At 37.8% G+C, this 24,309-nt stretch overlaps 1 protein-coding gene across 4 annotated transcripts in view; it reads right to left on the bottom strand.

The window, feature by feature from the left end:
- The window catches only part of THBS2 (thrombospondin 2), a 51,219-nt gene that overhangs the window by 3,450 nt on the left and 23,460 nt on the right, over window positions 1-24,309 (bottom strand). For all 4 annotated transcript variants that reach the window (XM_034428416.3, XM_087882926.1, XM_087882925.1 and 1 more), the window contains exons 10-21: window positions 23,676-23,849; window positions 22,341-22,468; window positions 22,058-22,210; window positions 20,335-20,553; window positions 18,035-18,142; window positions 17,037-17,196; window positions 13,850-13,968; window positions 10,505-10,739; window positions 7,227-7,454; window positions 5,354-5,625; window positions 3,248-3,345; window positions 1,507-1,646 (exon numbers count right to left, since the gene is read on the bottom strand). In XM_034428416.3, coding sequence (XP_034284307.2) covers window positions 1,507-1,646; window positions 3,248-3,345; window positions 5,354-5,625; window positions 7,227-7,454; window positions 10,505-10,739; window positions 13,850-13,968; window positions 17,037-17,196; window positions 18,035-18,142; window positions 20,335-20,553; window positions 22,058-22,210; window positions 22,341-22,468; window positions 23,676-23,849 — 2,034 coding nt within the window. The remainder of the gene's footprint in view (window positions 1-1,506; window positions 1,647-3,247; window positions 3,346-5,353; window positions 5,626-7,226; window positions 7,455-10,504; window positions 10,740-13,849; window positions 13,969-17,036; window positions 17,197-18,034; window positions 18,143-20,334; window positions 20,554-22,057; window positions 22,211-22,340; window positions 22,469-23,675; window positions 23,850-24,309) is intronic.

The raw sequence follows: 24,309 nt of genomic DNA on the forward strand, positions 1-24,309 counted from the left end.
CTGTATATATTTATGTCATTCAACCATTAAGAGTATGTCTTTTCCAGGCCTCATAGTGTACACAGTATATACTTTCTTTTCTTCCCTCTCTAAATTGTCCCTTCCAAGGTAAGGTATCATTCAATTATATATTTTCACTCTAAGATGGAGCTGAGGTTCTGACTCTGCTCCTGGATATTGTAAGAGTTTGGATGGGGAAAGACAAGCTTAAATTCAATTCAAGCAAGGCAGAGTGACTGATTGGAAGCTGACAGGTTCCAACAGAATTTCATATTTTGACCTGGATGGGGTTGTGTTACTCAAGAAGTCCACAATTGGGAGGTTCTTTTGGCCTTGGTCCTCCTGCTAGAAGGAAGCATGAACAGGACAGCCTTTGCACATCATTATCTTGTATGTCAGTTACAGCCAAATCCTGAATACATAGATGTGATGGCCTTGTCACGTCTTATTTGGATTGCTTCAGTTTGTTCTACCTTGGGCTGATCTTTGAAGTCCATTTCAAAACTGCAGGTGATCAAGAATGCAGCAGCCCAAATAGTAACAGGCTCAGTGCAGTTTGCCCAAGATATTCCTCTCCTATGGGAGAATCACTAGATGCCTAGTGGTTTCCAGGTGTAACTGAAAGTGCTGGCCATCTTTTTTGTTTAGGTAACTAGGTAATTCCAAGACCACCTTCTCTTAGTGAATTCTGTCTATACAATGAGAATTAGAAAAGGAGCTTGTTGTGGCTCCCAAGTCCTATGGGATTGTGGGAACAAAACTTCTTTGTGGTGGCCTCTGAAACAGACTGCTCTTAGATATAAGGCTGGCTTTCTATCTCTACTAGTTTTCCAGAACGCTATTAACCTGAATCTCCTGGTAGCACTTTGAAAATGGAGTTGACGATGGAAAGTTTGAAAAAACTGATCCCAGGAAGGGGGGCAATGATGCCAATTATAGCCATTTTAAAAAAAATAATTATTTAGTATGATGTCAAACTGATTATTGTACTGAAGAATTGTAAGCCATTAAATAAGTTTGTTTGGAATAGTATATAACACCAATTAATCAATTAATTAATGCCTACATATAGTAAATACACCAATCCTATGTATTTAGCCCATGGAGCCTTAGAAGGCTTTGAATAGCAAAAATCATCCTCTCCTGCATTATTAGCAGTCAGCAGGAGTTAGAAGCAAAATCAGAATGTATGTACAGTTGGAAAGTTGATTCAGAAATGCATAATCATTGTTGACCACAAATTAGGCAAACATTTCACTGCAAAAGGGTCATGACAAATCTAGCACTAAGGAATTCACATCAACTGCTTTACTAAACATGGTGGGGGCTCTCAAAATGTATATTTAGAAACCAAATAATGAGCATGTATATCAGAAGCAGACAATTCAGCATTCTTCCTTCATATCCTCTCTCCATGCTATATCTTTCCGGAAATTGTCTAAGGAAACCAAAATGTTTGGAAACACATAATTACAATTGCAGTAATAATCTTAAATTTCAATTTACCTTTACATTCATATTTGAGGTCAGAGAAGTATACCATCTCTTGTGAAAAGACAAAAAGACCTAGTCGTCCACCAGCATAAGTTGTATCATAGATTTGTCCAGAATCTGCCATGATCTGTTTTCCTTCATAGACTACAACCCTGTAAGGGAGAGAAAATATGGTCTAAATGAGATGCAATCTTAAAGTGATAATTCATTCTTTTAGAAATGTAAAATCTTTTGAATTGAAAACATCCCATTCAAAACAGGCCCATTTCAAAGTTAGAAGTTTAGTATGGTGAGAACCCTTTCTAATAAAGTTGGGACAATCCAACTTTTTTGGAAAAAAAGGTGTTTAAGAAGAATAATAGAAGACAATAATTTGAGCATGAAATATTTTGAAATTAAAATGCTTTGCATACCATTGTTATCTAGTAATTTTATTTCTTTGTTTATTTAAACATACTGATTTCTTCTTAGCTTTAATTACAATATCAGTTAAATTATACAAAGATATTGTCAGTATTCTTTTATAGGAAAGAAACTTATGGCAAGCATTAGACACACTGTATTAATAGTTAACTCTCAATTAATTAATTGATTTTAATACAATGTAAGGATGACAAATGTCTTTTTTGTTTCCTTCTGGCAGATGTAATGAATCTACACTACATAATTACATCTCAGATTCTATACAGTGTGTGTGCAGCATCTGCAAAATGACTAATTTTTTTAAAAAAATATATGAATTAGACATTCATAAAAATATGAATGCTTAAACAACATTCAAGGATAGTGTCTGGACTGAAACTTTTTAAAACTGTGCCATGAATAATCGGAAGATAATTCATCTATGCAGAAAGGTGGGTCAAGACAGAATAAACCAGAATAGTAGTTCAATAGATAATACACCTTTTTATAGATTACTTTTTGCTTTTCAGTGGGAAAAAAGATTTTCAAAATTTGGGGGTTAAAAAACACAAAGCCCGGAAGGCATATACACTAATTTACACAGGAGGTAAATTCATGTCATGATTTGCAAAGATTGAATTCTTTACATATCTGAAGACCAAAGGAATTCCCACATATCTTAAACAAATACATGGGATAATAATTCCCATGACATAAATGTGTGAGAAATTGAACATGTAGTGGGGGACATGGGCAAACAGAAGAGGAAATGCAGTAACAATTCCCAAGGGAATTATTAGTAATAATAATAATCAGTAATATTGCATTCATGGGGATATATGTGACAAAATTATAAGTTTTTTACATTTGTATTTTATTAAAATATTTTTTTCTGAATAAATGTTCTCCAGAGGACCTGATTATTTAGAAAAGCTATTTAAGGTTGCCTTAGTTATATTCATTTTAATTTTAAGAAAAGAGGAGCAATCTTTTTTTTCAATCCTTTTTTTTATTTTTATCATTTTTTTCCTTCTCACCTTCTACTCAGAACCAGATTATTTTATAGTAAAACCATAACTTTCTAAGAGTTGGAGGAAAGTTATTTCTTTTAAATAATGTGGTAATGTTTTGCCTTTGTTTATATATGCCATTCAGAATAAATTGCACATATCTGATGAGATGGAAAAGTGAGAAAACAAGAATTCAAAATCCCCCCCAAGGCCTCAACTATAAAAAGAAACAGGCTGCCCTAAATGAAGTGATAACTTTGGTATTTGCTTACAAAGGATTATAAAATGCATTTATGTTCAGATGGAAAAGCAATAGAATACATCCGAAGAAAATGTCATACTTTATTAATCCTGTCTTAGGTCTGTGAATCAAATGCCACCTATAGGCAGTGTAATCTTTCCAGCCAATATTTTTGGGATCATGCCACAAGGTACGCACCTGTAAAAGAAGATAAAACACATAGGCATACATTAGGAAAAAAAAGCCTTACATATATCATGTACATGGCTTAGGTCCAGGATATTTGTCGGACCATTTGCAACCAGCAACAGCTCCCCATCGCCCAGTGCGTTCTCACAGGGAGGGCCTACTCAGGGTGCCGTCCGCTAGACAGTGTCAACTGGCGACCCCTAGAGGCAGAGCTTTCTCTGTGGGTGCTCCCACCCTCTGGAACCAACTTCCTCTGGGGCTCCAGTTGGCCCCTGACCTCCGCACCTTCCGCCACGACTTGAAGACATGGTTGTTCAGCCTGGACTGGGGGGGGGGCGGTTGACATGTATTTTAACTTGCTTTATTCTGTTATTTTATTGTTGTGAGCCGCCCTGAGTCCTGTGGAGATAGGGCGGCATATAAATCAAATGAAATAAATAAATAAATAAATGTTACTGCTAATTGGCCAAGTCTTATGGTATCTAAACTTTAATTAAGGTGGGTTACAGGAATAAAGGACTGCCCATGCATACATGAAATTGGCTTTTATCACTCATTATACTCTACTCATGAGTAACACATTACAACTCATACCTCCACACTTAAATACATGAAAGGGTTTCATGTAGAAAGTCAAGTCCCCCTCCTCTTTTATTCCAGAGTACAGGATATAAAATGATTCATATAAATGATGGGAAACAGATTTCAATTGAATGATAGAAAATAAAAACTTTCACAATAAGATAATTTGGTAGTAGAACCAGTCCTGCAGAAAGATGATGGATTTCCCTACACTATATGTATTTAAGAGGAAGGTAGACAATAATTAGGGGTTCTTTAATTTGAATTCCTAACCTCAGTTGGAAATTTCACTTGATGGCCTTAATGATCCTTTCCGATTTTGTAATTCTATAGACCTATTCTATGTCTCTTGGTGTTTTTCACCCTTCTGATACTATTATGACTTAGGCAGATGTTGCTATGGTAGAGAAAGGATAAGTGAAGGAGGTGATAGGATGACCTATAGGAGGAGACTAGCATAGCAGGTATATTCCAAAGTACTTAGTTCTATGTAAAGCAGGTGTCTCAAACTCGCGGTGTCACGGCAGCATCACATGACGTATCACAACTTTTTTCCCCTTTGCTAAACCGGGCATGGACATGGCCAGCACATGATGCATCCGGCCTGCAAGTCAGAAGTTTGAAACCCCTGATGTAAAACAATTGGCTGTGATTCACTGATACGAGGGGAGTAACCAGCTGTATGCAGGGACTGAGTACTGTGTAACTGTAATTGGAATAAAAACTAAAACTGGGCCTACTTTGGGTCTAGCAAACCAAATATAACTTGGTTGGACTATGCATATCTTCAATACTGATTTGTCAGAGCTTTAAGTTAAGCATCCCTCAGAAAGTGAAATGGAGAAGTAACACTCCATTTCTGTTCAGCAGAGAAGCCACACTATTCGGACTTACTGTATAGCAAGGATTTCTTTACATGCTTTAGCAAAATAAAGCTCACCTCAATGCTTCCTTAAAGAGTACAACTCGGCTCCCTAAGATGACACCAATCTGCCCAGATCTAACCTGTGGAGCCCTTAATAATGAAAAATGAGGAATAAATTATCATCAGCCTGAACCCTATTCACAGTATTTTCAGCATTTTCCTGCTTAAACTTTACATGAAGAGTTAGTCTTGACGTGTGCTACGCTGACTTTTCAGTGTGAGTTTTAAACCCTGAGGCCACTTATAATTAAAACAGACATGAGGCAGGTTGGAATGATCATAAATAAGGTTAAAATAATATGGTCAACAACAGCTGCTGTAGAAGGGAAAGAAAAGTTCAATACATACCAGAACCTGTGATTCATTCTTAATGTTTGTGCACTAATCACATGATTTGAACATGGGAGGGTTGTCTTGTGATTAAATGGGGATGGGGAAGTACATGATACCATATTCCATAGTAGCTTTGGGCTGACAACATATTGGTGAGGGGACTTTTCAACTAGTTACCTGTCCAAGTGTATTTCCTGTGTGCCAAAGAGCATTTCTCAAATGTTCACCAGTACCAGTTGTGGAATTCACCACCTTAAGGGACACCCCTGAGTATCCATAAGCTCTGGTTGGCTTATCTTCCCAGTACGTCTGAGTGACTTGCTTCCACATCAGGACATAGAAGCGACTACTGGACTGGTAACCAAAGACAAATCCAGCATAATCATCATCTCGGTCTGTGTTGACATAGAATGTGCCACTGAAGTCAACAGAACTGAATTCATCATAGCCTGAAGCAGGGTGGAAAAGAAATGTTGAATCCTCACAGGTATTGTTTTAATTTCACACATCTATTGTCAATATTATTTAGTTTGATACATTCATTTGTTTTAGAATCAAGTCAATATTATTTATCAAATTAATATAGCCACCCATTTATCTATTGAAGATGAGTCTGAGCGGTGCACAATAGATTAAAAAATATAAAAACACTGAACACAAATATAAAAAGCTGTAGTAATGAATATTTTAAAAAACTGAAAAACAATCAAAGGGAGAATTTAAAAATGGCTCCCTCAATAATGAAGTTACCTAGCCATGTTTTCGGCTCCTTGGGAGGCCCAGGCCTGTTCATACAATGGGCCTAGTTGTGGGGGCCTTCCAGAATATCAAAAGAAAGGAGCAATCTAATTTTGAGGGGGAAGAATGTTCCATAAAGTGAGCACCATGACAGAGGCAGGTACATCTTCTGGGACCCATCAAATGTAAATCCCTGGCTGATGGTACTCACTGCATGCCTGTTCTGCAAGATCTAATAAGGCAAGCTGAAATGCAGCCCCTCAGATTATTAGTCTTTCATTTTAGTATTTGGTTCTTGACTTATCCTTTCCCTTGATTTAACTATCATATTTGCTTTAGTATGAAACATCTGTAGATGTTTGGAGAAGGCAACAACCTTCATATTTTGACCTACTGATGTAGGCTATAGCAACTGCACTCAAAAATGGTCTAAAAGCTGAAGCTGCTGCTGAAGAAACAGAATGGGTCACGGTGGCACTGGTGGGGCATTGATCCTTAAATTCATGCTGTCTGCAAGATGCCATGTCCTGTTGACATTGATATTAATCAATAAAGGCCCATGGATTAAGATCACTTGGGCAAATGCTATTTGTTTTTCTATCAATTCACAACATGGCTACTAGGAATTGCAGAATTCACTCTACAAATTTATATATGTCTATAGGGAATTACTGCAGTAATTATGAATCTCAGGCAAATGCCTACATGATATTAGCCTTAAATTCTTTACCATTCTAGTCCTGATTGAATAAATGAGATATAATCTGGGGTGGAGTAATTTTTATCTTTTTTATGAAGAACTTAAAATATCAATGCATGCATGGTCTTATGACTTTTAGAAGAAAAGTAATCTATACTAGGTAACTTTTAATTATCTTTGATTACTAACAAATTATTTTTTGAAGAGATGGGGAAAGTGTTCCACAACCAGAAATACTAAGTTTCAAACACACTATTAAACTTATATAAACAGAAATACTAAGTTTCAAACACACTATTCTTTCCTAGTTCACAGAGTTTGCAATGTTTGCTCTATGTAATAATAAATGGCATTATTTCAGAGAAATATGTCATGAATTATGTTGACCTATTGGGATTCTGAATTTCGATTGTGTAATCAATAGTTTCCAATTCTGATGACATAATCCAGGTAAATCTCAAAAACACTTCTTGATATAACAATGGGAGCTGATATTCAAAAGAAACAAAATCTAAAGATACCACAGGATACTTGGAGACCCTTACAAATAAATAACAGTTGTGGTCAATATATTCTGAATCTAGTTCACTCAGAAAGGATTCTAATACTCACCAACAGCTAAGCCAGGATCTGAATTAGCAGTCTGAACCAGTTCCTTGCCCTGATGGCGAATTACCCAATTTGGATCAATCTGAGCTGTTCCTTTAGGATCCAGGGGTACCATTTGAAACTTTCTGAAATCTGTTTCACTAATGGCATCGTTTTCAGGACATGCATCAAAAATATCTGGGATACTATCGTTGTCAAAATCATCTTTGCAGATGTCACCTCGGCCATCACCTGAATCATACAAATTTTTAAAAGCACACATAATAACAACTTCTTTTTCTGTATGTGAAGTTGTGGATATTTTACATTATACATTAAATGCTGATTGGTACTGAATAATACAGTGCAACAAATTCAACAGCTGTACTACTCTTAAAAAATAATAAAAATTTTACTAGTGAATGTTTATTGGCGAACAATTACTAATGTTAAAATAATAGCAGAATCATCTTTACACAGTAATAAATGAAAGATTGGACTGCAGTGGCTCACATGATTAGGATATTGGTTTAGAGCTTAGGAAGCCCCTGTTTGAGGTCTGAGAATAATTGCAATACCACAAACGCATATGAACTAGAATATGAGCTGTTTAGTGGGGGGAGGGAAAATGAATCCTTTGTACCCTAAGAAATCCTGAGTACAACAGAACTTGATATTTCAAAAGTGCTTTGGGATTTTATTTTTACCTCTGTGTCATCAAATGCATTCAGCAATGTTTTGCTATGAGTACTGTGGCTGTGCATTTTTTTGTCCCATCTGTATTAAATGAGTGAAGAAGGCAATAAAGTAAATCATATAAAAATAGCTTTGGCCACTCTTTCTTTCTTTATGTGGGAAACTTGTTTATTTCATAAAAATAGTGGTGATAAGCTAAAAGTGAAATAGACATTCCTTAAAGCTTTGGAATGTGACTATATTGAAATTGTGGTTGATTAATGGGGCATTCAAGGCTAAACCACTCAAGAGAATAGAGTCCACCCACCCCCAAATCACTTCTACACAAAGACTGACTAATGGCATTATGGTAAATAGTTGAAAAGCTCAGTCTCCTAATGGAATACTTATAATGGTTTGAGTTAGTTTTTGAGGTTAAAAAACAATAGGCACTAAAATAAATGCCAAAATCCAAAACAAAAATGTCAACAAGTCCTCTGAGTTCCTAGACTAAATAACTGCTTATCAAATGTTCATCCATTCCACAAATCTATTATGAATGTGCACCTATAGGTAATCTTAACTTTACTTTCCATAATTCTGCTAACCATGTTAGATAAACATTCCTTAACTTTCTGACTTCTGATGTTTCACCAAATACCTCCCATACATTAAAAACATTTTTGCAATCATGGGATTCTCTCTCTCTCTCCCTCTCCCTCTCCCTCTCCATCCCCCCCCCCCCGTCTCTCTCTCCCTCCCTCCCTCCTTCCCTAGCTATTTCTGAGCTAATTATCACACATTTTTAGGAATATATATAAATATTTATCAACAGGAACTTGGCCATGGAATATCAAAAAAAGTTTAAAAATACAGATAGCAAGAATCAAGTTTTACATAGTTCTCTTTATGAGAAAATGGCCCCACATTCCACTGACTGGCTGCTGTCCAAGTTGAATTCCAAATACTGACCAGCTGTAAACGTGTTTATCTTAACACTTAAAGGGGTAAGTGTATGTCTCCAATTTTTATTCTCTCTGGTAACTTCAAAGAAATGACTTCTTTGTCCAAGTGAGGTTTTAATTATTTGGTTCATATGTTGCCTAAATTATTTGCAGCACTCATTGCTGCTGACAAGACTACTCATCCTTCAGAAATTTAGAAATGCATCTCACCCTGTTTTTCAACTAGGCCTGCTAGGTGAAAAACAGTACCTTAGGTGACAGCATAAACATAGTATTCGGTTTAATTTCTTGGTAGAATCCTAACAGTAGGAGCCTTGACAATCAAATATGAATGATTCAGCTTACTCTGCAGAAGATCCTTGGTCATAGAACAGTTAACCACCTACCAGTTTGAATGGTAGATTAACAACTGGATTTCTGGGTACTATAGCAACTGTTATGTAGTGATTAGGATAGGGATCTCCAAATTTGGCAACTTGAAAATCTGTGTGCACATCAACTCCCAGAATGGAGCTGAAGTCCACAAATCTTAAAGAGGCGAGATTTGGAGATCTCTGGATTACGATATCAGACTAGTATTAAGGAGTACAAATTTTACACTCAGCTGGTAAATTTGAGCTGCCAGGGTAAAAATAAACATAAAAATGTATTGTTTTATTCTGCTTTAGCCCAATTTGGGAACTGACTTCATATGGATTAAAGCCTTTTTACAAAGATGGACACAATCAGAATTATCCTTCCAAAGTGAAGTATGACTCTTAGTCTCTTTCCTTTAGTGCAGAGATTTTGTCTCAAGATTCTGTTCTTTTCAGGTGGCAAATTCTGGTTTCCTTTTTCTTTTCTTTTCTCAAGATAAGCAACATATAAGATTCCCTACACCCATAACCCCAACAGAATACAATTATAAACAATAAAGCAATAACTGCAACATTATTTTTATTGCCATTCAGTAGATGTGGCATTGTTAGTGTTTGAAGCTTCAAGACATCTTTAGAAGGAGACATCACATGAATTCTCCAAGTAGGTCAGTGGCAAAAATACTAAACAGATTCATTTCAACTCAACATTTGGTTGGCATTCTGAAACATAGTGTTTCCCTTCCTGGCTGGGGGAATCTGGGAATTATAGCACAACCCATTTGGAGACCACTAGATTAAAGAAAGCCAGTGTCTAGTATTATTCAGGTAACCAAAATAGAGACTCAATGTGTCAAACTCATTGTGGGCCGCATCAGGGTTGTGTTTGATCTTGGGGGGGTAAGGTGGGCATGGCCAGGGTGGGCGTGGCCAGCTTGATGTCACTTGTGTTGGGGTGCCTGTGGTGGCTTGAGTGCTCTGCCAGCAAAAATGGGCTCCTGAGCTCCATTTTCAGCTGGGACGGCCTCCTGCAACCCTCTGCCAATGAAAATGGAGCTCAGAAGGGCCGCATGCAGCCCTCCCGAACTCCATTTTCACTGGCAGAGGCACCGCAGGTCAGTCTTTCACTGTTTACAGGGCGGCCCCGCGGTCCAGATCTAAGCATCCTGCGGGCTGGAAGCAGCCGGCGGGCCTTGAGTTTGACACTCGATTGCTCTATGTGAAAGATACTAGAAGTGATTACATGTGCACATTGATTTGTGGTTTGTTTTTAAACAAGTTCTGTTGCAGGAAAATTTAATCTTACCATCAGAATCCTTCTGGTCAGGGTTGAATGTAAGCCGACAATTGTCTCTGTCATCTGGGATACCATCATTATCATCGTCAGGATCGCAGGCATCCCCTTTGCCATCCTTGTCATGATCAGCCTGGTTAGCATTGGAAATGTAAGGGCAGTTGTCTTTGTTATTCTGATGGCCATCATCATCTATGTCTTCATTGTTGTCACACTGGTCACCAACCAGATCATTGTCCACATCAGTCTAAGGAGGAAAATAGATAAGAAGTGTTTGCAATAAAAATAAAAACAAAACAAAATCCATGGCATCACAGGGCTAATAGCCTCCTTAAAAACATCTTTTATGGCAAGGAATACAGACAGACAGACATACCACGAATCCATTCTAATTTGGAATGCATAAGATACCACCAGGTCACAAGTGCAACAATTTGAAGTAGCTTTTCATTTACCTAGTGTGGGATGGATTGATATGAACCTTCCTCATTCAAATTCTTGACCTCTGCAGAATTTGCAGAACCATAAAGTTCTTTGCTGAGGAAATAACATGGATCTGTATGTACTCATTAGCAATAGCACTTAAACTTATACGTCTAGGGTATGTCTACTTTGATGAAACGAAGGACTAGGGGTGACATGATAGCACTGTTCCAATATCTCAGGGGCTACCACAAAGAAGAGGGAGTCAATCTATTCTCCAAAGTACCTGAGGGCAGGACAAGAGCAATGGGTGGAAATTAATCAAGGAGAGAAGCAACCTAGAACTAAGGAGAAATTTCCTGACTGAACAATTGATCAGTGGAACAACTTGCCTCCAGAAGTTGTAAATGCTCCAACACTGGAGGTTTTTAAGAAGATGTTGGATAACCATTTGTCTGAAATGGTATAGGGTTTCCTGCCTAAGCAGGGGGTTGGACTAGAACAGTGGTTCTCAACCTGTGGGTCGGGACCCCTTTGGGGATTGAACTACCCTTCCACAGGGGTTGCCTAAGACCATCGGAAAACACATATTTTCAATGGTTTTAGGAATAATTTTATGGTTGGGGGTCACTACAACATGAGGAACTGTATTAAAGGGTCACGGCATTAGGAAGGTTGAGACCCACTGGACTAGAAGATCTCCAAGATCCCTTCCAACTCTGTTTATTCTGTTCTGTTCTGTTCTATACCGCTTCATAGTACTTTACAGTCCTCTCTAAGGGGTTTACAGAATCAGCACATTGCTCCAACCATCTGGGTCCTTGTTTTACTGACCTTGGAAGGATGGAAGGCTGAGTCAACCTTGAGCCAGTCAGGATCGAACTCCTGGCAGTGGAAATGCAGAGTTAGCCTGCAACACTGCATTCTAACCACTGCATCACCCCGGCTTCTTGACACCATTAGGAGTCAAGCTCAAATAAGTCATTCCCTGTAATTGCCATTCTGTCCTAATTTTGCTAGCAATAAACCTTCCTAACATCTGTCAGTGAAACTGGGGAAGACTTTGCCTTCAACCATTCTGGATCTGGGCTTTGTTCCCTTTGCAAGATCTTACAAATGAGAGAAACTGTGCTGCATGCATGCTCCTGTGAAAAATCTCTCTTGTCTGGGCAATGTTCTTAAGATATGAAATGATGTTGCTCTGAATAATGTTCCCTTGAAAGAAAAAATACAGGAAGCCTCAGGCAATAACTTTTATACAATTAGAAATTCCAGATCATACGCTGAAATCAAAGGTAAATATTTCAAGTCGGATCTTTGAAAACTTGAAAGCTGCTCTTTAATAATGCAGACCTTTAGCTCATCTCCAACATACAGATTGTTGATGGTTATATTTGCTTTTAATATAAACCTGTGGCCTGTGATTGAAAAGAATAATTTTAATTCTATATAAAGTGAGCAATTTTCCTTTCCAAAGAAAATCATGAATAAGTAGAACAAAGCACCAATGAGATCAGGGTAGAAAGACCATTATGATCTGGCACCCGTGTTACCAATTTTCAAATTCCTGGTGAGAATATTTTTTTTTAAAGCACAGACTCACACATGGAGAAACTCTCCAGCTCCCTCCAACACACAATTCATTTCATTACTACTCATAGAAATGTCATAGGCTCCCCAGTCTTCCTTGTGTCAACCCAGGTTTGTTAAGAAGTTGCTCAAAGGAATATTGCACAACAAAATGCTTGAGCAATTTGCCTGTGAACATCATTTTATTTGCCACCTTTTTATTTGCCACAGACATTTCATGCTCCTTGTAAGCAAGCTTCTCTTCTGCCCCTAAAATGAGCAGCTGCCATCATACAAATTAGACAGTATCATGAGCTTTGCCTCACAGTTTCTGTAGTGAGTTAAAAAGAGCAGATGGAAGGATAAACTTTGGGGGTACATAAACAGAACAGGATCTGTTTAATGCTTAGGGTTATCTGGATGCTTCATATGTTACTTTGGGCTTCCCAATGGCAGAAAGAAGGCATGTATATATGTGTGTGTGTATATATAAGTATGTATGTGTGTGTACGATATGTGTGTGTATGTATGTATATACTGTATGTACATATGTCTGTGTGTGCCTGTGTATACATACACATTCTATATATCTATCTATCTAGATCTGTCTATCTAGATCTATAGATCTATAGATCTAGATATATAGAGATCTATATTTAGATATAGAGATAGAGATATACCCTGTTTCCCCCAAAATAAGACATCACCTGATAATAAGCCCAATCAGGCTTTTGAGCGCATGGCAATAAAGCCAAGCACTTATTTAAGGGTTCAAAAAAAATATAAGACAGGGTCTTATTTTCAGGGAAACACAGTAGAGAGATACGTACATAGGGATATAGAAATACAGATAGAAATAGAAATAGATATAGAGATTGAGGGATAGAGATAAATAGATATACTGTATAGATATATTAGTGCAAGATCAGAAGATGTGGAGAGACCTGGCCCATAGAATCACCAAGAGTTCAACATGACTAAATGGATAACATCATCATCATATAGATATATAAACCATCTTGAATTTATGATCCTACATTTATTGCCATAGAAATTAATCTATAGTATAAAGATGGTTGTGTGGTTTTTTTTATTATCAACAAAAGTTACCAATTCTCTTCAGTTGCTTGTTTTTCCTATTTCTTGAAAAAATTTTCTTCAGTATGTTGAAAAAGGGCAATGGGGGAATACAAGCATCTCTAAAACAACCAGCAATATTACCATGCTTTTGTCAGCAACTTGCAAATTTGGATTTAAAAAAAGAACTACATTCAATGCCGAAACAATGAAAAAGAAAGTATAATTCAAATTCCTAAAATCACACTCACATCTTCCCTTTCTACATTGAAGAAGTATATCATTTACCTGATCCGGATTGTGTACCAGGGGACAATTATCACAATGATCACCAACTCCATCTCTATCTGTATCTATCTGGTTTGTGTTATAGACATATGGGCAGTTGTCACGATCATTGAAAACATCTGCCAGGATGAAAACACAATACAAATGAAGCCAGATGTTCAGATTCCAGTCAAAACAACACTTTTTTCAAGAGTTAGTACAGGAATTGAGATTTTTTTTTTCCTACCCCATTTTACCCTTCCCCAAAGTCTGAATGAAGGATGGTCAAAGGAGAATGATTAGCCTGGGATTCTCCCATATGTTTATTAGCACATGGGTCAGTCTGGACTCAAGGCTTGTAGAATATATTGAACAGATCTTGGTGCTGCATAAATAAATACAACTAGATTAAATGGTTCAGGACAGGTCCTATCTTAGACGGCAATTTGTTCTTCATAGTAGCCTGCAAGCTGAAGATGGAGGTCTACCTCTCTTGATCTGGTTTTCTGTTACAACTGATATTTGAAGGCATGTTGTGACCAGCCCAGATGTAACAGCAAATCTTCCAGACTGAGAGACATCTACCCCATCCAGATGTCTATGGACAAGTGATGAAATATGCACTGGAACATTGAGTTGCAAGAATGAAAAATCAGGAGTTTTTATCATTTTAGTTAATAGCATCTTCGTATACCTCCAGTTTTAAACTCATCCGGCTAGTAGCCATCAACTGTCTTGTAATAATGACATCCACAGGTTAATTCAGATTCTGAACGAAACAGTTAAATATCTACTGCAGTCTCCTTTGTCTGGTAAAGAAGATGTGTTTGCTTTGTCATGCTTTCCCTAAATTACAGCTCCCATTCAAAACAAAACATTACAACATTATACATATCACCTATAGCCGTGATGGCGAAACCTATGGCACGCGGGCCACAGGTGGCATGCAGAGCCATATCTTTGGGCACGCGAACGTTGCCCTAGCTCAGCTCCAGCATGCATGCATGCGCCGGTCAGCTGATTTTCTGGCCTTCTGGGCCCACCAGAAGTTGGGAAAGGGACTGTTTCTGGCCTTCGGAGGGCCTCCAGGGGGGATGAGGAAAACCGTTTTCGCCCTCCCGAGGCTCCAAGAAAGCCTCTGGAACCAGGGAAGGGCAAAAAAACAGGCCTACTGGGCCCACTGTCCCATTACGTGCCAAAAGCAGGGGGGTTGCGAGTACATACGCAGGGGAGTGCGCATTGAATTATGGGTGTGGGCACGCACACGCATGATCGCCCCGCACTCCCCCTGCTTTTGGCATGCTTTCTGGTTCCAAGCTGATCAAATATCTTCAAGTTATCACTGGGTCATTTTTTAGGTTAGTTCTAAAACAGTCTGTTTCTCCTACACATAATCTTTGCATTACGACACAGCCAAATAATTTTGTGCCAAAGGCATTGATCAGTTCAAGGTACCAATTTTGAAAAGACTCTCTGTGTTTTAGTGAGGGTTCAGAACTCAATGGTAGCAAATCATCGGGTATCTTCCCAAATTCCTACCAGGCCAATTTTTCATGAAAACAAGATGTAAAACAGATTTGCATGATCTACATTAGGGTTTTTTGGGTTTTTTTTGTGACGACCATCATTTGTAAACTCAGGAATTTGTACCAGAATGTGAATCTGACGATAAATCCTTTTACATACACTGTTCTATTTTTACCAAGCACATATTTTATTTCAGCAGATAATTTATAAAAGACTCATTGTAAAACTATTGAGTCTGAAATCCTTCCTGATTTACTACGAGTCAGATGTGCCCACTCTTGAATGTTAAAGTATTCCTTAAAAAGGATATTATGAGATATACTTCCAGAAAATAATGAAAGTTGATAGGGTTTTCCCATATACTTCAGTTATACTTCAATTTCTCTTCATTTGTTTTTTCTTGCAACTTTGCCAGAACATCAACCAAGAAATAAGCCCAATCATTATTGTAAACATTAAGCTATGGGAAGCTTTCAAATTTCTGCTGATATACATATCCAATATGCATATAAGACACATTCACTGAATTAAATCCAAGGCTTAACAGGTTATCTCCTCTGCTCTCTAATCTTGCCCAAAGTGAAAAGTGAGATTCAGCTGCCAAGAAATGCTACAACAACATCCTTAGGACATTAATGTTTCAGGCTGCAAGTTTTGCCAAAATGCATAAACTCAAAGGCATTGAAAAAATATCAAAGCTATTTGGGTTGGTAGATTTTTCAAGGCTGGGCTACTGTTCAGGTTACATTTGCCAGTTTAATAATGTTAAATATCACCATTGATTTTTCTCTCCCTTTCAGCCAAACATGTAATTTACGATCCTTATTATTCTAAGATCTAAAATAATTTCCTTTCTTTTCTCCAGGCATCTTGGCAAGCACTTCAGCTGAAGACATTTATTTGACTGGCACATCAAATATGGTTTCTCATACAAGTGTATTCTACATAAATATTTTAATTTCTTTAATTTCTTGTGATCTGCCACAGAATATTATTGGATGGCCTACAAAAACATATGAAATAATTTAAAAAATTGCTAGACCATAATTATACTTTCCTTCCTTATTAAGTTTAGATATCAAGTGAGTGTGATAGTATTAGAAAATATCTCTTTGAATATAGCTTTTGTCCATAAGGAGTTGCTTAACTGTCCTATTTAGCCTATATTATTTCAGAGTACCTTGGAAAACATGATGATGTGTCATCAAGTATTATATAATTATTTGTCCAATAAATATCACCATTACCCATTGTTTCTGGGGATATTGCCAAAACCTCATCAATTCATGGAAACTGATAAAAAATATAGCCTTCCATAGATGTACCTTCCTCCGTCCCCATTGATAAAACCAATATAATAAATCATGAATTTATCATGATTTTGGTTAGTTCCAGCCAAACATTTATTGTTGCTGGCAATATTTGTCCTTTCAGTTAGAAAAAGGATGGGCAAAAACCAAAGATATAAGGATGTTAGCACATGAACAATGAATAAAATAAATGTGAATATAATTCATTTCTGGATTGCAGCCATACATTGCACCTTGTCTCTACAATCAAAAATGGATGGGTATAAGTACTTGAATTACAGATGTTTCCAGAAATATATCTTGATATGGAATGTGAGTTAATCTATACTACTTTCTAGAAAGAAAATGGAAGAGAGTAAGTAGGAGCGTACCATCTCCATCAATATCTACTGCACACGCATCACCCTCTCCATTATGATTGGTGTCAATCTGAGCAGGATTGTGCACATATGGACAGTTATCACAACGATCACCAACTTCATCCTTATCATAATCAAATTGCCGGGGATTAAACAGAAGTGGACAATTGTCCTAAAAGAAGAAGCAAGATTATAGAATAAGCATGGGAGTACAGAACAAGTTTGGAAGAAATATTTCCTTTTTCTCTGAACCAAATAATATGCCCCCACATATTACACTCCAATGGTTAAAAAAAAAATGTGAAAATTCTTTTCTAGATGGCACCATCCTCCATGAAATTACAAATGGCTACTTCATTTACTTTTGTAATAAAAAGGGATACAGGACTTCTCTTAATGCCCCTGCTCCCTTCCCATCCATGAAATAGTCTTTCTTGAAAGATCTGACAATTTTGTTGCATATACCTGTTGGTTGACATGTAATAGAACTTTTACTCCTAGCTTTTAAGGATTTTCCATTTATAATAATTAGAAAACATTCCTAGGCTCATGTCAGTTTGGTGTATATGAAATTAATGAATGATTAATTTGCAAGTGGTCTTATTCTATGCTATATTTATGACAAGAACTGCATCTATTATACTTCTTATAGAAATAAACCTATTCAATTATCCTAGGTGTCATTATCTAATTGTCATTGTTCACCCAGAGTCACTTGGATAGTGAGATAGATGCCATATAAATTTAACAAATAAATAAATAAACTAATTATTTTAATAGTCCCAGATGGATGCTATAATATGCATGAAATAATCAAAAAAATGGCACCAACTCATTGAGAATTAGGACAATTGTATTACATATGGAGTATGTAATTCATTAATATCAATAAAGAAAAAAATATCATAGAAAACTGAGACACCTCAGAGAAACTGAACATGTATTGATAGTTTCCACATTTATTTCTTCTGAAAGGAAAATACAGTTTAATGTAGGAAATATGAGCTTACTTTATCATCCACTACACCATCATTGTCATCATCTTCATCACAAGCATCACCTTTTCCATCCTTGTCAAAATCTTCTTGTCCAGAATTTGGCAGGAAAGGACAATTATCCTGTATAAACAAAGATTTTGGATCAGTATATATTTTAATTTCAGAGACGGATAATAATCCCAAATTTTGGACAATAAAAGACTTGGATGTTCAACCTGGAAGTTCTGAATGTATTTCTAAAGTTATAACAGTTAAAGAGTTTTAAGTATTTATGTCTTTTTGTTAACAGACTCAGACTCAACCCATCCAAGACTGAGTGGCTGTGGTTTCCGGCGTCCCGATATAGTCAGTTGGTGCCATCACTGAATATTGGGGACAAGTCATTGGCCCCCACGGATAGGGCTCACAACTTGGGTGTCCTCCTGGACTCACGGCTGTCTTTTGAAGAGCATTTGACAGCTATGGCCGGGAGGACTTTTTATCAGGTCCGCCTGATTAGCCAGTTGCGTCCCTTTCTGGATCAGGACTCATTACGTACGGTCACTCATGTTCTTGTCACCTCACGCCTGGACTATTGTAATGCTCTCTACATGGGGCTCCCCTTGAGGAGCACCCAGAGGCTCCAGCTGGTCCAGAATGCAGCCGCGTGGGTGGTTATGGGAGCGACGTGGCGCTCCCATGTGACTCCCCTTCTGCACAAGCTGCACTGGCTCCCGGTGGTCTTCCAGGTGCGTTTCAAGATTTTGGTCACCACCTTTAGAGCGCTCCATGGCTTAGGACCAGGATACTTATAAGACCGCCTTCTGCCACCAGTAGCCTCTCACTGACCAGTACGCTCCCACAGAGAGGGGCTCCTCAGGGTGCCATTGGACAAACAGTGTCGACTGGTGGCCCCCAGGAGGAGAGCCTTCTCTGTGGGGGCACCTGCCATCTGGAATGAGCTCCCCCCGGAGATACAGAGGATCCCAGATTTACGCACTTTCCGCCGCACCCTCAAAACATTTTTATTCCAGCAGGCTGGTCTGGCTTGACTCTCCCTTTTAATTTGCTTTTAAGTTTTTATACAAATTGGGTGTTTTTAAATTCATTTTTGGGCCAAAAGTATTTAATGTACTTTTAAATGGTTTTTAACTTTTGTATGATGTATTTTTATCTTGTGGCTGTTCACCGCCCTGAGTCCTTCGGGAGTAGGGTGGTATATAAATTAAATAAAATTAAAAAAAACTTTCAAGCGCTAAGAAAAAGCATCCTTTGGTTGTGTTAAATAATATTGCTAAATTGTCATAATATCAAATGACTTCTACCACCTGATGTTTCTGGTAGATTTTCAAAGGAAGCCATTTAAATTTTGGTTAAATCTAATTATGGGCTGAGCTGTTGGGAAGAATATCTTCTAAATAATTTAGACATTACATTTATGTCTTCCAAATAGATTAGCCTATTTAGCTAGACTATGCTAATGAAAAGAACTGCTCCCCCAACCTGCAGCCAAGAAGGCTCCACACCCATTTGCACTACTCAGGTGACCCTGAGGACCCAGATAAACCTCCAAGTGCCTTAACACCTCTCTAAGAGGATGCAAATGACTAGCTGTCTACAAGGAATATAAATCCTTCCATTCCCCACCATCCAGTCATAGCTGAAGATGCTTCTTGGATGAGAAGTAAAACATCTTCAAAGAAAAAACAAGGCAGTCCAGTTGCCTCCTGAAAAAGCACCTTTGGGACAACCATGACCTGGATGACTGAGAGTATAACACCCTATTTTCAGTTTAGACCAGGGGTGAAATGTAAAATGTGTTACTACCGGTTCTGTGGGCGTGGCTTGGTGTGGGGCGGTAATGTGACTGGGTGGGCATGGCCAACTTTTTTTTTTTTAACTTTTCAAAGCATTTTTTCTAATGCTTTGAAAAGCCTCTGGCGATCAGGCAACTCAGCTGGGATCGTCAGAGACTTTTCAAAGCATGTTTTTTACCACCTCTTCGGCCAAGAGGTTGCAGAAAAAAATGTTTTGAAAAGCCTCTGACAATCCCAGCTGAGCCGCACGATCATCAGAGGCTTTTTTTTTTTACTTTTAAAAGCATTTTTTCGTTGGAAGAGGTTGTAGAAAAAATGCTTTGAAAAGTTAAAAAAAATAAAAAGCTTCTGATGATCGTGTGACTCAGCTGAGCATGGTGGGGGGCGCAGGGATTTTTGCTACCGGTTCTCCGAACCACGCGTCACCATCGCTACCGGATCAGGCGATCTGGTCTGAACCGGGAGCATTTCACCCCGGCTTAGACCTTTAGGACCTCTCTACTTCGTATACTTTACCTTCATGCAGTGATAAGTAGCATTGGCAGCACAGACCAGGTTACTATTGGGCCATCCATCCAAATCCGAGTCTTCCCCACAGATGAATCCATCACCAGCATAGCCTGTCCTACATTCACACTTGTACACAGGGTCGGTGAAATGCCCCAGGTAGATGCACTCAGCTGAACTGTGGCAACTGTGTGTTTTATCTTTGCAAGGATTGGAAGGCTCACATACCTGAAAAGCAGATCATTATGCAAATAGGTCATCCAAAGTTCCTGATTAACAGAACAGCAAAGAAACAGAAGTTTTAATTTCCCATCAATTGTTGAGCCTTGAGCACATGTTTTGTAGCTGGATCCAGATATAATCATCTTTCATTAAAAATTTGGGAAAGACCCAGGCAACATTTGCTTGTGGAGTTAGTAAGTTAAGCGCTGCTGTCAATGTAGCAATTACGAATAAGCCTCTCTTTAAGTAAAGCATAGCCTTAAGTCGAATGACATATTCTTTCACAAGTTTATCTCTCACATCTGCAGACTTCTGGATGTAATTAAACAATATAAAATTTACTGTGAGGCAAGAACAATCAGCCCTATCCATTTCCTTTGTAATTTCAGGAAGATAAAGAAAAAAGAAAGAAAGAAATTCTGGAAGGGGGAATGGCAAGCCGTTGCCAAAAGCTTTGCTTAGGCATGTCCATGAAGTCACCAGAACTGATGGTGACATTCACTTTTTTTTTTTTAGCAGGCAACCAACAAATAAATTCCTTTTTAAAGATCCCATAGACACAGCTAATAGGCAGCAATTTCCTTTGAATGAGTCACAGCTGCTGTTTCTACTTTGTTATTGGCTTACATTATAACTTTGATATCATACTTTTAATTTTAGTTTTACATTTAGAATCCATAAACTATATAAGTCAGAAAATGGATAATGACTGAATAAAATCCAAGGTAACAAAAATCTGGGGGGGGGGAAATATGGCTTTTTAGAAAATGGAGAGTTCTTTCAGAAAAGTATCTGGCTATGTCAAACAGCTTCACAAAATGGACCTTGGAAGATGGGATAGTTCTTGACCAAAATGTATAATGTATACTCTAATGGTGAGAAACCAGAGCCTCTACATTTTTCTTTAGTCAATTTAGCATATTGCTACTTTTGGATCTGTTTGTGCAGGCACCAGAAACCAAGTCTGACCCAATGGAAACTGTTTCCCTTAATCCAGTATTTCTCAACTTTAGCAAATTTAAGTTGTGATGGCTTCAACTCTCAGAATTCTTTAAAAAGTGGCTGAGGTAGAAAAACATTGCTTTAATCTACTTCTATGACCTAATATTTTAATCCATCCTTTCTGTATGAATGCTTGTGGGAACTAGGTAAATTTAATTGAACAAAGAAAGGGACTGGTGTGTGTGTCTGTGTGACATGATAGGAACCTTCCAATATTTGAAGGGCTGTCACAAAGAAGAGAGGGTTGACTTATTCTCTAGAGGACAGGAGAGGAAGTAACAAATGGAAGCTTATCAAAGAGAAAGCCAACCTAAAATTAAGGAGAAATTTCCTGTCAGTGAGAACAATTAACCTGTGGGACAGCTAGCTTGCCTCCAGAAGTTGTGGGTGCCCTATGCTCCATCACTGGAGGATTTTAAGAAGAGATTGGTCAGCCATTCTTTTAATTCTTTTCTATAACAACAAGACTTCTAGAATGAATATATCTTCCCTATCTTCTGACACTTACTTGTTTTTCTGTTCTGGCAACCTCTAGGCCCACCCCGTACGGCTGAGTTCCTTTGTAGCGGGGAGGGCATGGTAAGCAGTGGAATCCTGGATTGGTGTTTACACATCGATGGTTCTGATTGAACTTAAAGCAAACATCTGGCACTACAGCACACTGCCCCAGGGGGGAAAAAGTGCAAAAAGAAGTGGTGAGTTTTTTGATCAGACACTTCAAATAACAATAATGAAAATCTGTGTTCCCTAGGTGGAATCCAAGTAATCCACACACACTGAAACTCATCTACCTCATCAAGGTCCTCACAGAATGTTCCATTTCCCAGATAACCAGCAGGACATGCACCGCAGGACCATGAGCCATCAGGATAACTGTTGCATTCTGCTCCAGGAAAGCAAGGATTGGATAAACAGCCATCTGTCAAAAAGCAATAAAAAAGCATTGCTATGACAGAAGTAAAAGGGAATTCAAAACGAATGCTTCTGAAGAAGTAGCTTCCCCTCCTCTCTGCAATACCTAATGTAACCTCAAAGCCTCAGAGTAGCCTCTAAATCTCTTTTGCTTTCTATATTAACCACAGCATTGATTTCTATTAGTGTGTGAAAAATGTTTTAAATGTTAAATGTTTTGAGTTCAACAAAAAAGGTTGATCTGACCTTGTGGGAAGTGTGTAGACATTACTAAGTATATATCCAAATATTATAGAAGTCAGAACAGATGTTTTAAAGCTGGAAAACAGGCTGATTCAAGCTTAGAACATTTCTGGGGTAGTCAAGATAGTCATGGAACATTTCACTAAAGTCAGAACAGCTGTTCCAAGCTCAAATATTTTGAATCTGGAAATTGAATTAGATTAGATTCTTTTCTAAATTTGCCTGGATGAGACAAAAGAAAAATTGGGAGAAAAATAACAGTTTGGCCATTTCTTTTATTTCCCTTTAGGATTCATAAATAATTACAAAATAGTAGGTTGCATTAAAAGAGAATCAAAATACCTACTAAATTCAAATGAATCAATGTCATTATAACTCTCAAGATTTTATTGCTTATTTAAAAACACATGTTGATCAGTCATTTAAAAATTGATATTATGTATTTGCTTTGGTCTACAAATATGCCAAACATCAGCCAATATGATAAAATTTAAATATGCTAAACATGTTAATATTTTACTCTCATTTTTTAAATAATTTTCCACTGATGTGGAAAATTACTTGTCAGAGAAAATGTCTCTTTGTTAATTCAATAAAGCTGTATGAACAGTTCATCTATTACTCGGTTTTTCTTTTTCTACTAAGACCCAGGGCAGCAATGCTAAAGACGGCATATACAATGTAAAAGGAATCATTTAGATTCAGGTGCCTTCTACATTTAAATCAGCTAAGGTATCAATGAGCTGCAGCTCCTCCTACATATCTCACATGGATACAGTTAGTGGTGGGATTCAGCCAGTTCGCACCACTTCGGGAGAACCGGTTGTTAAATTTCTGAGCAGTTTGGCAAACTGGTTGTTGGAAGAAATCATTAGGGCAGAGAACTGGTTGTTAAATTACTTGAATCCCACCACTGGATACAATATATTGATTTAGAACTCATGTGACATTCCAGTGTACTCCATATTCACCTATTGGACAATCCTGTTTATTGCACATATCACGTTGAATGACATCGCCTGCGCAAGGCTTTCCACCATACTGAGGTTCTGGACTATTGCAGAGACGAGATCGCTCACGAATGCCTCCACCACAGGAAACTGTGCATGCAGACCATGGAGACCAAGGACCCCATCGACCATTGACTGGAAGAAGTTAGACAACAATATTTTAGCATAAGGTTCAAAAAAGTCAATCGATGAGTGATTGCAGTAACCACGTTTATTTTAACTGGTCATTTCATTAGTGTGATTAATATAAAGCTACTTTTTTGGGAGCAGGGGATCTTGTCAATATTCCAAAACACAATTTGCATACTCAAAGGAACTCACTATCTTGCTTTCCCCAAAATAAGACATCCTCTGATATTAAGCCCAATCGGACTTTTGAGCTCATGGTAATAAGGCCAAGTGCTTATTTCAGGGTTCAAAAAAAATATAAGAGAGGGTTTTATTTTTGGGGAAACACGGTAATATTATACCATAATTCACCTATCCCAATGGATAAAGTGAGTCTGGGCTGCATTTGATACAGGTCTCTGCAAACAATGTAACTGTAGTTAAAACACCTACAGTTTAAGTGTATTTCAGAAGATAAATGTAATCA

This window comes from Pantherophis guttatus, chromosome 1 (assembly GCF_059756535.1).
Source record: "Pantherophis guttatus breed Tessera chromosome 1, ASM5975653v1, whole genome shotgun sequence".
NCBI lineage: Eukaryota > Metazoa > Chordata > Lepidosauria > Squamata > Colubridae > Pantherophis > Pantherophis guttatus.